The 15,151-nt window shown below is 40.5% G+C and overlaps 2 protein-coding genes across 5 annotated transcripts in view; both read right to left on the bottom strand.

The window, feature by feature from the left end:
* Nucleotides 1–747, bottom strand: part of med8 (mediator complex subunit 8) — a 2,528-nt gene extending 1,781 nt beyond the window's left edge. Inside the window, exons 1-2 of one of the 2 annotated variants that reach the window (XM_029149300.3) lie at nucleotides 591–747; nucleotides 171–292 (exon numbers count right to left, since the gene is read on the bottom strand). In XM_029149300.3, coding sequence (XP_029005133.1) covers nucleotides 171–292; nucleotides 591–596 — 128 coding nt within the window. In that variant the 5' untranslated portion in view covers nucleotides 597–747. Of the gene's footprint in view, nucleotides 1–170; nucleotides 293–590 lie in introns of those variants that run through there. The other variant, XM_029149301.1, reaches the window with a different exon arrangement.
* A 9,811-nt stretch (nucleotides 748–10,558) lies between these two features.
* Nucleotides 10,559–14,978, bottom strand: aldh9a1a.1 (aldehyde dehydrogenase 9 family, member A1a, tandem duplicate 1). 3 transcript variants are annotated; one of them, XM_029146644.3, is made up of 12 exons: nucleotides 14,822–14,978; nucleotides 14,283–14,441; nucleotides 13,677–13,822; nucleotides 13,327–13,456; nucleotides 13,110–13,244; nucleotides 12,827–13,023; nucleotides 12,583–12,723; nucleotides 12,317–12,505; nucleotides 11,843–11,930; nucleotides 11,566–11,707; nucleotides 11,177–11,289; nucleotides 10,559–11,061 (listed from the first exon to the last, which is right to left on the bottom strand). In XM_029146644.3, exons 2-12 carry the CDS (start codon nucleotides 14,422–14,424, stop codon nucleotides 10,967–10,969), a joined length of 1,518 nt encoding a protein of 505 aa, XP_029002477.1. In that variant the 5' UTR covers nucleotides 14,425–14,441; nucleotides 14,822–14,978; the 3' UTR covers nucleotides 10,559–10,966. The 3 variants fall into 3 exon arrangements, with proteins under 3 accessions (XP_029002477.1, XP_029002478.1, XP_029002476.1); XM_029146645.3 differs by having other exon boundaries at nucleotides 14,817–14,958; XM_029146643.3 differs by lacking the exon at nucleotides 14,822–14,978 and adding an exon at nucleotides 14,637–14,804.
* Nucleotides 14,979–15,151: the final 173 nt, after the last annotated feature.

A 15,151-nucleotide genomic window follows, 5' to 3' on the forward strand; every position in this document is an offset into this window, starting at 1 on the left:
ACGCAATATAGGTAAATGTGAAACTTCGAGCCTGTATGACTAAAAATACAGGCTAAAAACAGAACAAAAAAATATATATATATATATATATATATATATATATATATATATATATATATATACACACACAATTACCACAAGTATGTTTTCATAACTTTTAAGACACTTACCATGTTAAACGTTCGTATTCACTTTCCAGCTTACAAATGAAACTATGAAGCGCGTTTTTGACATGAGCGACACGAGAGATGAGAGACTCCAGTGAAGCATCTAACTGCTTTTCTTCTCGCTGCTACAAGAAAAAAGAGCAAAAACGAATGCGTGACGTTAAACCACATGCTAAGACAACGACTGTTTATCCACAAAGATGTTAATTTGACTTCACAATAACGTTAGTCACTGTTATAGTCACCCAGTTAGCTAACTTATCAGCTAATATTAACCAACACAAACTAACGTTAAATGCTCAGAGCTACTGTCGTTTGACATACGTAAACCAAGCACACCGTAAACCATAACCAAAAATAATATACGAGATAAACTCAACAGCCTTAATGTTATTTATACTACATTTACGTAAATAACATTACCTGCATTGTTAAACCACAGGCTAACTTAGCAAAACAGCCACGCCTCCGGAATCCAGAGATTTAAAATTGCTTCCGGTTCACGTTACCAAAATAAAGGTCCTTTTTAATTTTTTATGAAATACATGTAGAAACCACAAAACAGTACGAGACAGTGCGAAACAGGAATCGGGTAAATACTGTACATAACTGATCAAACCAAGCAATCTTTAGACATTTACGTTTTCCGAAAAGTACGTTTTTCGATTTACTTTCAAAACGAACAAACGAGAAAACGGCTTAAAATCCAAGTTAAGAACTTAATATTCATTTTCAGCAGGTTTAGTGGTTGTTAACACTGTACATTGAATATTTTCATTAACCTAACTCTTATCAAGTATTTTGAAACCGACATACTCAGGGTAAGCAGGTTCTGGGTTAATCAACCCATAGTTCAGGGTTTAGCAGAAGGTTAATCAACCCTGCTTTCTGGAACACACCCCTGGTGCCTTTCTGTGTGGAGTTTGCACGTTCTCTCCGACCTTCTCCCACAGTCCAAAGACGTGCATTAGGTTGATTGGCCTCTCTCCATTGCCCGTACTGTAGGTGTGAGTGTGAGTGTGTGTGTGTGAATGGTTGTCTGTCTCTGTGTTGCCCTGCGATGGACTGGCGACCCTGGTGACTGGACCCTGGACCCTAGACTGGTGTACCCTGCCTCTCGCCCATAGCCAGTTGGGTTAGGCTCCAGCACCCCCGCATATGGGAATAAGCGGCTTGGAAAATGGATGGATGGATGTTTGCATCAATATAAGAAGTTAAATATTTCTGACAGAGTTCACACAGAAGATGAGATGAAGATGACAAAGATGTGGGAGCAACAGGACAGGTCTATGAAAAACCATGGTCTCTTGCTGTGCTCTGCATATCTAATGACAACAACTGCAGCATGTGAAGCACAGGCACAGAGTTTAAGATGGTGAAATTTTTCTTCACAAACTCTGTTTAGGTTACTGTGAATATCTGCTCTGTAGCATAAACAAGAAGTGCACCATTGTGTGGATTGTTGTCAAACTCAGCGGCAACGTGTAACAAATTGGTTGAAGGCTGAAATGCCAAATGAAGCCGCTAATATTTACTTGCATTCAATTATTATAAATTATAATAATAATAATTATAAATATTCAATAATTTTTTGTCCCTTCAGCTATTGCTTAACAAGCTGGTCTCAAGCTGGTGTGACTGCAAAGAAAAACACTGGACGTTTTGTTTTTGACAGAATGTGTTAGTCAAAGAAAAAGCTCTTGAGTGTGCTACTCAAGACTCTGTCACAGGTGTATTCCTGTTATGACTATCAGAATACCAACTGTGAATAAACAAGGCCAGAGACCAGAGTCGGAAGAGTACGAACACATGGGACGATGACAAAGACACACTGACGACTTGGATAGGCTCCAGCTGCCATTTAAAAGGCCATTTAAGAACTTCCTGGCAGTTGCAGAAACAGGAAGCAGAGTGCTCAGAGCACCCCCCCCCCCCCCCCCCCCCACCCCCCTTCGTGGTTGGGAGGAGACTCACAACAATTCCTTTGTATAGGAGCACATTTACTAAGTCGGCCTGGTCAGTGAGGAGCGCTAGTGATTGGAATTCAATACCTGATCCATTATATCCTGAACCATAGGTAATTTGGGTTCTGTGTTCCTGTTAAGTCTGTTATGTGTTACATGTGTGATCAGTTGTTCAATTATGTCTTTCTTTTTGTATTTATAGCCTTTGCACATCATGGCCAGAGGACCACAGATGTAAAATTTCTTTTTGGCTAACTCTGTCTTTTTTTACCATGTGTAATTATGTGTTTTATGAAAATGCACTGTCCCTTGTCATTAGTCTCATTATTTAGTCTCCAGTACTCACCTTGCTCCCTTGCCATATTGTTGCGCATGTCACTACTACTAGCCTGCGTAAACTGGTTGGTACCTCTGCCTGTGTTTTTAGATCATCTGGGGTTTTTTTGCCTAACGTACTGGACCAGTCAAAATTAAAGACTCATTTACTCATTTACTGAAGTCCTGTCTCTAGAGCTGTGCATTTGAATCCTTCACTTCTGCTCACTGTAGCTGGTCGTGACAACTAGGTAGGTGTGTGAGTTACCTAAAAATGTACATGTGTGAGAGGAAGAAGGCTGTAAGTGATTAAGATCCACTTGTGCATGAGAAAACTAAGATGGCGACGGCAAGCGATTACATGTAGTTACACTAAGCTCAGCGTCTGCATGCATGTCTGTGTATGCATGTGCTTTAAATAAAGTGTGCTTTTTAATGCTAAAAAAGTTCATATATTAAAAGCCTCACATCTGACTTCGTCCCAACTTAAGCCATGACACTGAAAGTCTGGATGTGTTAAATTAATCTGAACATTTGAACTGAGACCATCTGAAACAGCTGATTTAATTAATGTCTCATTTACTTTGATAAAGCTGATTTCACAAGTGAAGAAGGAACAAACAGTTGTGTTGGTTATAAACACGGGTAAACTAAAAGCCTGTTTTATCATCATTGATAAAACCTGCCATCAGCTCATGAGTTTTTACACTTTTCATTGTTTACATGATTTTAATGTAAGTCAGAGTTTCGTGCTATCTGATGTGGAACAAAATATGTTGTGGATTCAAAATTAATAGTACGTGTCAGTTTGCTAACAAACATTCAATTCTATTTGATTTTGTTATATTTATATAGTGCCAAATCACATAACAAAGTTATCTCAAGGCACTTTACAAGGTATTGTTTGAGACCTTACACAACTAAACCCAACAAATCCCACATACAGCAAGCCTTTAATTGTAATTAATCACAATTTGACAGCAACAGTGGAGATAAAAAAAACTCCCTCTCTAACGAGGAAGAAACCTCCAGCAGAACCAAGCTGGATGTCGGCGGCCATCTGCCTTGTCCAGTTGGGGTGAGGGGATAGAGAGGGAAATAAGCACAGCAACAACAGAGCACAGGCATGATGGCTGAACCAGAGACTGGACACAGGCAGAATGGTTAAATTCGCGACTGCCCATCACAGTCCAATGATACCTGTAGGTGAGGACAGGGGGGCACAACTACTGGAGAAGAAGAGATAAGGTTAGTTAAACAAGTTTGAATTTTGACTAGTTGATTTGTTCCATTTGATTCCAAAAACAGATATAGCTGAGTATCATCTGTGTCACGATCTGGTTTCTTGTCTCTTGTTTCTGATGCCTGTTCCGCTTTTATGTTGAAAGGACTTCCTGCTAACGTCACATGATCAGCTGTTCCCTGTCTGTACCGGTTAGCATTATCCACACCTGCACCTCATCTGCTATCAGTCCGCCTCATATTTAAGCTCCACCTCTCACCCTTGTAATTCGCCAGATTGTTGAGTCATAGCACCACTATCCAACGTTCTAGTCTTGTTGTTTCATGTTGTTGATCTTGCCTGCTCTTGACCGTCGATTCCTGCCTGATCCTCCTCTGTACTTTCGCCTGGATTGTGACATATGCCCGACCGTCTGACCAGTGAGTTTGTCTAGTCCTTATCTGTACCGTTGCTGAGTCTGTCCGTGTACCAAACCACTGCTGCCTCCTGGACCTGATTTCGCCTACTCCTCATCTGTACCTTACACTGAGATATCCTGTGTATGACCCGGACTGTTTGACTACGTTGACGCAATAAACCCTGCTCAAATTCACCCAGTCCGAGAGTGCGCTGTGCATTTGGGTCCTCAGCCGTGTGTTCCTGACAATCTGCACAGCAAAGAAAATTTATAGAATGCTTCCTAATAATTACCTAGAGGAGACATGTTTAGACTGAATAGTTTTGGACCAAGCACAGAACCCTGCGGTATTCCAAATCTAATCCTTGTGCAAATGACGGATTTGTCATTAACATGAACAAATAGAATGTAAACCATCCCAGTACCTTCAATTCCGATGCTATGTTCTAGTGCAGGCGTGGGCAAACTTGGTCCTTCCAACAAGGTTGAAAAACCAGCAGGACCTCGACAGCCCTCGACTTGGTTGACTTAGTCGACTTGGTCCTCGAGGGCTGCTGTCCTGCTGGTTTTCCAACAAAGTTGAAAAACAAAGCAGGACCAAGTCTGGTTTTTCAACTTTGTTATGACTCATTACCAGATGAAAAGGCCGCAGCTCCTCCACATAGTGTTAGTCTTAGGCTTAGGTTTTCTGACCTGTGGGAAGAGGCCCTGGTAAAGACTCAGGACAGGACAAACTATGTCTGGACTGCTCCTTGGAACGCCCTGGGATTTCAGTGTCTACCGTGGATTCAGGTTTCTAGCATCCATAATCTCACAGGACCCAAGTGGTCCCCTCACATAGACACTGTCCCCAAAACAGCCCAGCAGAAGTTGTACTTCCTGAGACAGCTCAGGAAGTTCAACCTGCCCCAACCTGCACCTCCACCACTGTGTGGTTTGGGTTTTAGGTTTGGGTTAGCCTTCAAGCAGGACAGACACCAGTGACGTGTGGTCAGGGTAGGCAGGGGAGGCGGGGCCTCACCTCACCTGACAAAATAACATAATATATATGCATAATAACATAAAATAGAAATCAACGTCTGTCCACTGATCTGTGTTTAAAAAAAAATTCTTTTTCCACAAGTAAAATCGCGGAATATGCGCATTTACGGCCCTAATATGGGGAGAAACGCGACAAGAGGCATCACTGAGCCGAGCATCAGCCCAGGGCTCCAGCTCCCATTCTCGAGCTGTCATTACATGGGTTTATATGTGGAGCGATTGCATCCTGTTTCACAACTTGTCACCAACAAAATACAGACTTTTCTTTACCGTCACTTTCTACAAGCTCATTAATGCGTTTATCGATGTGTGTTTGACATAATTACTTCCTCGGTCGCGCAAAAACGGGGAAAGAAAACTCGAAATGATGCAAGACAGGAAACAGCCTCTACGGAAACCGACAGGTGCTTGGCTGCTACTGTCAGGCAATTCTCTTTTGTTTGTTTTTTGTTTTTTTTTAATTACAAGCTTTATTCGTAGCAGGAAGTATACAATTTGTATAGAAATATACAAGAGACATTTGTGCCAGGGGGTACATCAATAAATAAGAAAGAATTACATACATTCAAATAATTTTTTTTTTCTTTTTTATTATTGATCCCATTGAAATGAAGTTTTTTCTTTACTATATCTACATTTGTTTAGATAGAATTTTGTCAATATAAGTAGTAGATTAATAATTTAAAAAATTATTTTGTCTTCTAAAAAATCAAAAAAGAACATTTTCCCATTTCAAAGCAAATTCCTTGTAAAGACCTTTAACAATAAAGAGGTGCTGGATGGTTTCTGGGTGATTTCCACAGAACGAACAGTTCATGTCAATGTCTCGTTTAAACTTTATGTAGTGATTTGCAGGATAATATTTATGGATAAGTTTAAATGATACTTCATTTACTTTGTTAGTTATAAAGAACTTATTTGGAATTGTCCATACTTTTTTCCAGTTGATAACAAGAGTTCCAATAATAGGTCACACGTGGGATGGATATTGATTCTTTCTGAAATAAAGCTTGAAATTTCCTATTACTATTTTTAGACTGTGTTAAACAGATCTTTCCTATTTCTGCATTTATAGGGTTGGGAAGAGAAACAGATGGTAAATGCTGTGCAACTCTAAAAAAACATTATTGATCCTGTAGGTATAGCATCTAATAAAATGGCGTATTCTTTAGGTGAAACTAGAAAATTATATGTGTCTAAAAACTCTGGATAAGACATCAGCTCCCCGTGTGTCTGTCGGGGGTGGGGGGGTATTGGAGTTACTGGGAGCTGTGGTCCACCACATGTTACCAATGTGTACAGACATATGAACAGCTCTTCTAGTTCTAAAACTGGCAGACCTTGTTCATACAGTACACATAGTTCTGCACATTACACTATACATTTATGTTTATATATGCACAGCTGTATCCATCTGATTAAGCTGGAAGACACAGAACAGGTGTAAACAGACTGTCACCAGGTCAGACCACAGGAGTCAAATGAAGAAGTACGGCCTCCTTGTGTGTAACCTGCACCCGACAAGAATCCTGCAGCAGGCTGCATACATGGGGCCTCCATGATGCCTAAATGAAAGTAAGAAAAGAAGTAGAAAAGTAAATACTGTACTAATCTGTACACAATATGATTGATTTCACTGAGGTCAATCTGCTTGGCTATTAACTGTAGAGAATCCCCCCATGAATAGATATTCAATATGTACACTACCGTTCAAAAGTTTGGGGTCACTTAGAAATGTCCTTATTTTTGACAAAAAGGCACTTTATTTGCAATAAACAATTCAGAAATACACCGTTTACATCAATAATGTGGTAAATGACTATTCTAGCTGCAAATGTCTGATTTTGGCTGCAATATTTACTTAGGTGTATAGAGGCCCATTTCCAGCAACTGTCACGGCAGTGTAGTAATGGTACAATGTGTCAGATTACCAGATTACCTCAACAAATTAACTTTCAGAATGCCAAAGGTCTGTAATGGTGTGATTGCTGTGAGTGGATAATTCTTCGACGAGAGCAAAGTTTGAGGATTAAAAAAATATTATTTTAAATACAAATCATTACTTTTAACTTATAAGACTATATTTCCCATTCATTTTACAACTCATGCTAGTAAATTAAAGTGTGACTTTTAATGGAAAACACCAAATTGTCTGGGTGACCCCAAACCTTTGAACTGTATGTTTTGGGGAAACAGTCTTAATTGCTACAGTATTGGTTTAATTATTTTTTCTTGTCAAAGCAGTGACATTTCTAATCAGGGAATCAAGGATCACATTGATAATTTGCTTGACGTCTTCCAAGGCTTGGAGGATTAAATAGGACACATTCAGAACTTTTTCAGATGCTTTCCAGGTCACGAGGGAAGCAAAGTCTGGGGAACTCAAAATGTTCACATGTTTAGTTTGTAAAGATATAATTAGTTTTTTTGCTGTTGTTTTACCATGAAAACTGATGCTTTGTGTTGTATGCATATAAATTTACAACTAATACAGTTAGTAACAAAAATTATTATTACCCACGAGTTTGAGCATATTGACCTCAGTGAGATCAGTCATATTGTTTTAAACCATCAAATGATATGGACCAGTTCCACCACACAGGTTAGTACAGTATTTATCTATTTCTTTTCTTACTTTCACTTAGGCTTCATTGACGGCTCCATGTGTGCTGTGCAGAAGCTGTGGCAGAATGGGTCAACGCTGTGCCTGAAATGGGTGGAGGAGCCTGTGTACACTGAGGTTTTGGGGTTGTGATTATGAAAAGATTGCCACTTTATTTATTGTGTAATTGCTCCTGTTTATTCAATTTGTAAGTTAGTGTTTTATTGTCATACAGTACCATCACCTGTTTTTCTTTTAATAAATGTTTTTGTATTCAGAAAAAAAAACAAAAAGGACGTTGTTTGGAACTGTGTATTTCATAACAGTGCTGGACAGCTAACACACTCACAGGACCCGTACTACCATCAGCCTCTCTCACAGTGCTCTACCCCAAGGTGTTGTTTTACTTGGACCAGGCCTCTACCAGACCACAGCAGCCACAGGACAACATTCCTATGAATGATTAATTAAGTACTTTATTTAACTGTTAAATGTTAAATGCTCTGCCTTTGCCCTGTTGACCTGATGAAGACTCCAGAGGCCAAGCCAAAGGTGGTATTGTTGGCCCTGCGGATCACTTCCTCCTCCGTGTCAAAAGACAGGATCAACATGACTGGGCCAAAAATCTCCTCCTTCACACAGGTCATTTCATCTGTGCAGTTATCTGTGAGGGGAAGAAGTGGTAATGTGAAGCATAGTGCAAATGGAGAACAAGGAGGAAAAAAAGTGCATCGCATGTACTGTTCTTTATCACATCAATCTATGACACAACTTAGCTCAGGAGTACAGAACATACCAAGTATACAAGGTGACATAAAGTAGCCTCCTTTTAATGTGGGCTCACTGGGGACATAGGCACACAAAGCACTCTGGAACCCTGGGAAAGCAAATATCAGCCAGATCATTACAACAATTAAAAAAACCTTCATAACTGCTCTGTGATAAAGTAAATCCTTAACGCAATATGACATTAATTATTAACAGTTGAGATAACATCACATAACCTGTTTACAACCCTTGATGAGCTAGAATTTAGTGAAGAAGAAGAAGAAAAAAGTATTCATCACAGGAGACCAACAGAATCTGAACTTCTAGTGTAATGGAAGTTCATATATATAATATATATATATATATATATATATATATATATATATATATATATATATATATAAAATTGAGCCACTCTTTAATTACAAGGTAATAAAAAAAACACTAAAGCTTTTACATGATAGAAAAGAATCTTTCATGCCACTATGCTGTGCAGCTCTATCTAACTGACTGATTGTGAAAACACGGACGTCTCTAGTTCTACCACACCTGCTTTTTGGCTTCTTTGACGTATCCCAGCACTTTCTCCAGCTGTGGCTTGCTGATCAGTGCTCCCATCCCTATCTATTTCTGTTCTTACTTTCACTTAGGCTTCATTGACGGCTCCATGTGTGCAGCAGGCTGCAGGAGTATTGTTGGGTGCAAAATGTGCACTGAGCTGTGGCAGAATGGGTCAACGCTGTGCCTGTTTGGAACTGTGTATTTCATAACAGCGCTGGACAGCTAACACACTCACAGGACCCGTACTACCATCAGCCTCTCTCACAGTGCTCTACCCCACTAAGGTGTTGTTTTACTTGGACCAGGCCTCTAACAGACCACAGCAGCCACAGGACAACATTCCTATGAATGATTAATTAAGTACTTTATTTAACTGTTAAATGTTAAATCTAAATGTTAAATGATCGAACTGAATATTTAAGTAGACTCCACCCCCTATAATCCTAGATCAGTGACGCCGACTCAAACACAGTACGCATAGCTCCGCCCACATCTGACTCTGGATGGCCGTCAGCTCCAACTCCCTCCCATTAGCGTAGATTGAACGGGCTGTAACGGCAGCTGAGGCTCCTCTTCAAACTGCTATTCTGTTGTAAACTTGATGTTTACAACAAGGGAGAAGGGAGTTAAATAGGGTTGAATAGAATATTTCTGTCGCGCCGGTGTAGAATTAGTTAGCTAACTTTACTAGGTAAACAAAAGTTTCCAAGTCAGATGTGGGCGGGGTTTGCGCGCACTGTTTGAGGTGTTTGAGTTCGCGTCTCTGATCTGAGACAAGCGCTGTTTGAGGGTAGGGGTGGAGTCTACTTGCACATTCATGAATATTCAGTCTTGTACTCAGCGATCATTTAACATTTACATTAAACATTTACATTTAGACTTTTGCACATTTAACTAATGTGAGAAAACATGTATAATTTAGTTAAATGTGAGAAACCTAGTTAGAGGTGCTCCTTTTACATTCGGCACCCCATAGACAAGCGGCCTAAGAAAGTGAGACTCTTATTTTGAAACAGAGTACAACGACGTTAGGAAGCCGGTGCTCAAGCACAAATTAAGTAACGGATTTATAGTTTCCTTTCCAGATGATATCGACTGAAATCAAGCTGTTTTCTGGCTAATTTTTTCCATTAGATGAAATACAAAACACATCCGTTTTCTCGTTTCTCTGGATATGAGAAAAAAACGGAATTTGATCACAGCACCGTGTTAGAAACGAATAAACGAGCTGAAAACTGTTTTAAAAACTAGACAAGGAATTGGATTTAAAGCAGTCGTTAAAGCAACGACTCATTTTCTTTTTTTCCCCAGCTTTTAGTCTGGATGGAGAAATCAAACTTTTAGAACGTTACACGGACCGCATAAACACAAGTTGCTCGATGTTCATTTTACATGAATAATGAATTCCACTTCATGCACAGACTGATTACAAAAGTATAAGTGAAAGTTATAATGTGTGCATTGTTAACTTTTTGAACAAAACCAATAAAAACCAGGAAATTTGTATCTAATGCGTTTTATTTTGATACAAAAAGAAACGTTTCAGAAAAGCAAATGGTACAAAAGTATGTTAATTCAGATTCTCAAACGCTTTCAAATGCAGTCTCAACTTAAGGCACTTAACTAAAGCACTTTGTCCCACATACACAACACATGTTCTTTTAATAAAATCTCAAATTTCAAAATGCAACCAAGAACTGCAAGATAGTAACAAGTGCAGCTGGTCCACTCTCTTTGAAACAGTTTGATAGAGATCCACCAACTTTTTTTAAGCATGCACGAAAAAATACAACAATAGTAAGTGCAAGCAAGATAATATTACATGTGACCGTTCAGATCTGCTGCATAGCACACAAGTGAAAGGAGTAGTTTCGCGTTCTAGTGAAGCGGTGTTAACCAGAGGGGAGTTTAGAAGACACTTTCAACATCTCCCATCTCCACAATCACAGTCTTGAGCTGGGAGAAGTACTCAAGTGTTACCTGGCCGTTCTCTCTGCCAAAGCCTGGTAAAGATTAGAATATGTGATCACACCTTAAATGATTAATTTACTGAATAACTATAGTGAAAGTTATTCCATTCAGCACTATGAATGTGACAATATATTAATTTTGACATACCTGACATCTTGTATCCTCCAAAAGGCACTTCTACAGGGCTAATGTTGTAGTTGTTAATAAAGCAGGTTCCTGCCTCCAGGTTCTCAGCCACCCGGTGGGCTCGAGTAATGTCTCTGCAGGCAGAAACAGGCCAGATAAATAAATAACAATGCGTAAAATAAACCCGGTTCAGCCTGACCAAGCAGTTAAAATACTGCTTCAACCAGACATTAATTTTGCAATAAACCCCTCCTAGTAGCTCAGTAACTTTTATAGGGTGCTTTGGAAGAACCTTGAACCTCAGCCAGTTAAATGCAATAAACTTCATTAAGCTAACCGTCAGGACCGTATCAGAAGTTCAAATGCTGAGTAATGAAGAACGTTGTGTGCTCTGCCTTTGCCCTGCTGACCTGGTAAAGACTCCAGAGGCCAAGCCAAAGGTGGTATTGTTGGCCCTGCGGATCACTTCCTCCTCTGTGTCAAAAGGCAGGATCGACATGACTGGGCCAAAAATCTCCTCCTTCACACAGGTCATGTCATCTGTGCAGTTATCTGTGAGGGGAAGAAGTGGTAATGTGAAGCATAGTGCAAATGGAGAACAAGGGGGGGAAAAAAAAGTGCATCGCATGTACTGTTCTTTATCACATTAATCTATGACACAACTTAGCTCAGGAGTACAGAACATACCAAGTATACAAGGTGACATAAAGTAGCCTCCTTTTAATGTGGGATCACTGGGGACATAGGGTTCACCACCACAAAGCACTCTGGCACCCTGGGAAAGCAAATATCAGCCAGATCATTACAACAATTAAAAAAACCTTCATAACTGCTCTGTGATAAAGTAAATCCTTAACGCAATATGACATTAATTATTAACAGTTGAGATAACATCACATAACCTGTTTACAACCCTTGATGAGCTAGAATTTAGTGAAGAAGTATATATATATATATATATATATATATATATATATATATATATATATATATATAAATTATATAAAATTGAGCCACTCTTTAATTACAAGGTAATAAAAAAACACTAAAGAAACACTAAAGCTTTTACATGATAGAAAAGAATCTTTCATGCCACTATGCTGTGCAGCTCTATCTAACTGACTGATTGTGAAAACACGGACGTCTCTAGTTCTACCACACCTGCTTTTTGGCTTCTTTGACGTATCCCAGCACTTTCTCCAGCTGTGGCTTGCTGATCAGTGCTCCCATCCGGGTGGTCTCCAGCAGGGGGTCACCGATCGGGATGGCCTTGGTCCTCCTCACCACCTCTTCAATGAACTGAGGCATGATGTCCCTTTGTACGAACACTCTGGTCCCATTGCAGCAAACCTGTTTTTAAGTGTATTGCATTAGATTGAAACGGTCTTCACACAAAACACAGCCCATATATAACCCAAAAGTCTCACCTGCCCTTGTGTGAGGAAGTTTGCCATAAGCGCTCCTTTCACAGCATTCTCAAATTCACAGTCTTTGAAAATGATTAGGGGAGATTTCCCTCCAAGCTCCAGAGTCACCTGCTTCACAGTCTTTGCAGACATCTCCATAACCTAAATGCGAGAAGGATAGTAATTATTGAAATCAATGACTTCTAGGAGCAAAGCATTTATCTGGTTCAGTGTAGCAGTGAAAATAAGAGGATGTCTCCTCTACCTTCTTTCCTGTTGGCACGCTGCCAGTGAAGGTTACTTTGGCCACCATTGGATGGTGGCAGAGCAAGCTGCCAGTTTCTGCTCCACCTTGCACCACATTGAAGAGCCCGTCGGGGACACCTGCTTCTTTGTAGATCTCAGCAAGTATCACAGCAGTCACAGGGGTCATTGGAGAAGGCTTAAAGACCAAGGCGTTACCTAACAGCATAACTCCAATTTAAAAGCTGCTTGATTGAGCTCATCATTGTGAAAAAATGTAAGACACATGATTGCTGACAACTTACCACAGGCCAGAGCAGGAGCTGACTTCCATGTTGCGATCTGGAAGGGGTAGTTCCAAGCACCAATCCCTGCACACACACCGAGGGGCTCTCTCCTGGTATAAGCAAATGCTCCACCAGGAAGCTGGATGTGCTGACCTGTACATAGGACATACATGCCATTCATGCTACTTGTAAAACATTTTCATGAAAGTTACTAAATGACAAAATGTGCACCTACCTGCAAGTGCACCCGCCAGGCCTGCATAGTATTCAATGGTCTGCCACGACACATCGATATCCACAAGTGCTTCAGAGATGGACTTGCCATTGTTTATGACTTCCAGTTTTGCAATATTCTCTCTTCTTTCCTGTTTTATTGAAAAAAGACAACATTTATAAAAAAAATTACTGCATTTACACCGTAATTTGGGAGATCTTCTCTTATGCAACTGTGGGTCCGCAGTGGAGGGAGGAAGGGAGGCTAGTCAGTGCTTTCAATGACTAACTTGAATGCTTGCATGCTTCAATTGTCCATTACTTAACACTGCACAAATTGCAAATGGAGATGCAGCAGCTCAACCGTCTCACCCTGATAATGCGGGCGGCCTCCAGCATCACTCGAGCCCTCTCCATGCCAGCCAGCTTGCTCCACTTCAGATAGGCAGAGTGGGCGCTCTTTATGGCCTCGTCCACTTCCTCGGCACCGCAGGGATACATCTGACACAAGACACGGCCTGAAAATAGAAGAAAACCAAAGCATGATCATCGACTGATCACATACTGCCTCAGATCCTACAATGGAGGCACTGTGCTGATTTATCAATCATTGCCATTCTTTTCCAATAATAATAATAATAATAATAATAATATTAATAATAATGCAGTAACATTCATGATTAGCTAAACCTGTTTTATTGATTACATTACTTTAAATCAGTGTAGAATTGAAAACTATCTACTAGATATTTAGTCTAGTCTATAAACAGCTAAAGTTGATATATCACCACAGTAGAGCTAGTGGGCGGTGCTCCAGTTGCATAACAGCGTGTGCACCGTGTGACCACGAACAGTAGACGTTATCAGCACCGACCCCAAAAATCCAGGGTTACGTCAGTTTAGCACATACGCCATTGTTCAGGCGGCGCCATATTATACAACGGTCTCACATTCAACGTGTCATTATCATCGAGTTACCAGTTGCAGGTTCAAACACAGGTTCCGCGTTCGCCTCTTGTCTGGGTTTGACCCGTTTTCCTCCCCAGAAATTCAGGTGATTTTTGACGACCAGGGTTCCGGTCGAGGCTTCGCGCATGCTGTTAAGAGTAGACTGGGCCATTTTCAGATGGAGAAAAGCTGCAAAAATGTCATTTTCCGTTTAGGCCGTTTCTCGCAATAAACAAATTTACCAACATGCAGGGAGACGTAACATGCAATCGACACATGCGGCAGAAACGCTCGAGCATCGGTCCCGAACCACAGATTTGAATGAGATCTTTTAGTAAATCAAATTTACAGATGGATCTTTGTCAAAGTGCCTGTTAAGGTTACCTCTCTTCGTGCTGCTGCCTCTATGTGTGCGCCCGTCTAGCGTGTGTGTGCCTATATATGACGCACCCGCTCCCGGTGGAGAGCGTCCAATCACATGCTTACTTCTAGCGACGCAGCGCCTAAAGAAAACTTTACCACAAGACAGAAACATGTCAGAAAGGAGCAAGGCGGTGCACAGACCTTACCGTGGGATCGGCGGAGGATGGCGGACTGGACGCGGTTACTTTACCGCAGATCACTTATAAAGACCTCTCGGAAAGGGCACGCCTCCTGCATGCTGTCTTTCGCCTTTTTGGAATTTGATATAAATTATTACAAAAACACTTCGCAACTGGTATCATGTACGACCAGTTTGAACTTGATCGTACATGACTTGTTTAAGTGTGTTTTATAGTATTTTCTAATGAAGCAAGAGGTATATGAACAGCTTGACATCAAGCTGATTTGGAACCAGTCTGATTAATCATAGGGCGCAAGAGTATCAAGGAAAACGGACTTTGGAACAGCCAAGAATG

This window comes from Betta splendens, chromosome 4, assembly GCF_900634795.4.
Source record: "Betta splendens chromosome 4, fBetSpl5.4, whole genome shotgun sequence".
Lineage (NCBI taxonomy): Eukaryota > Metazoa > Chordata > Actinopteri > Anabantiformes > Osphronemidae > Betta > Betta splendens.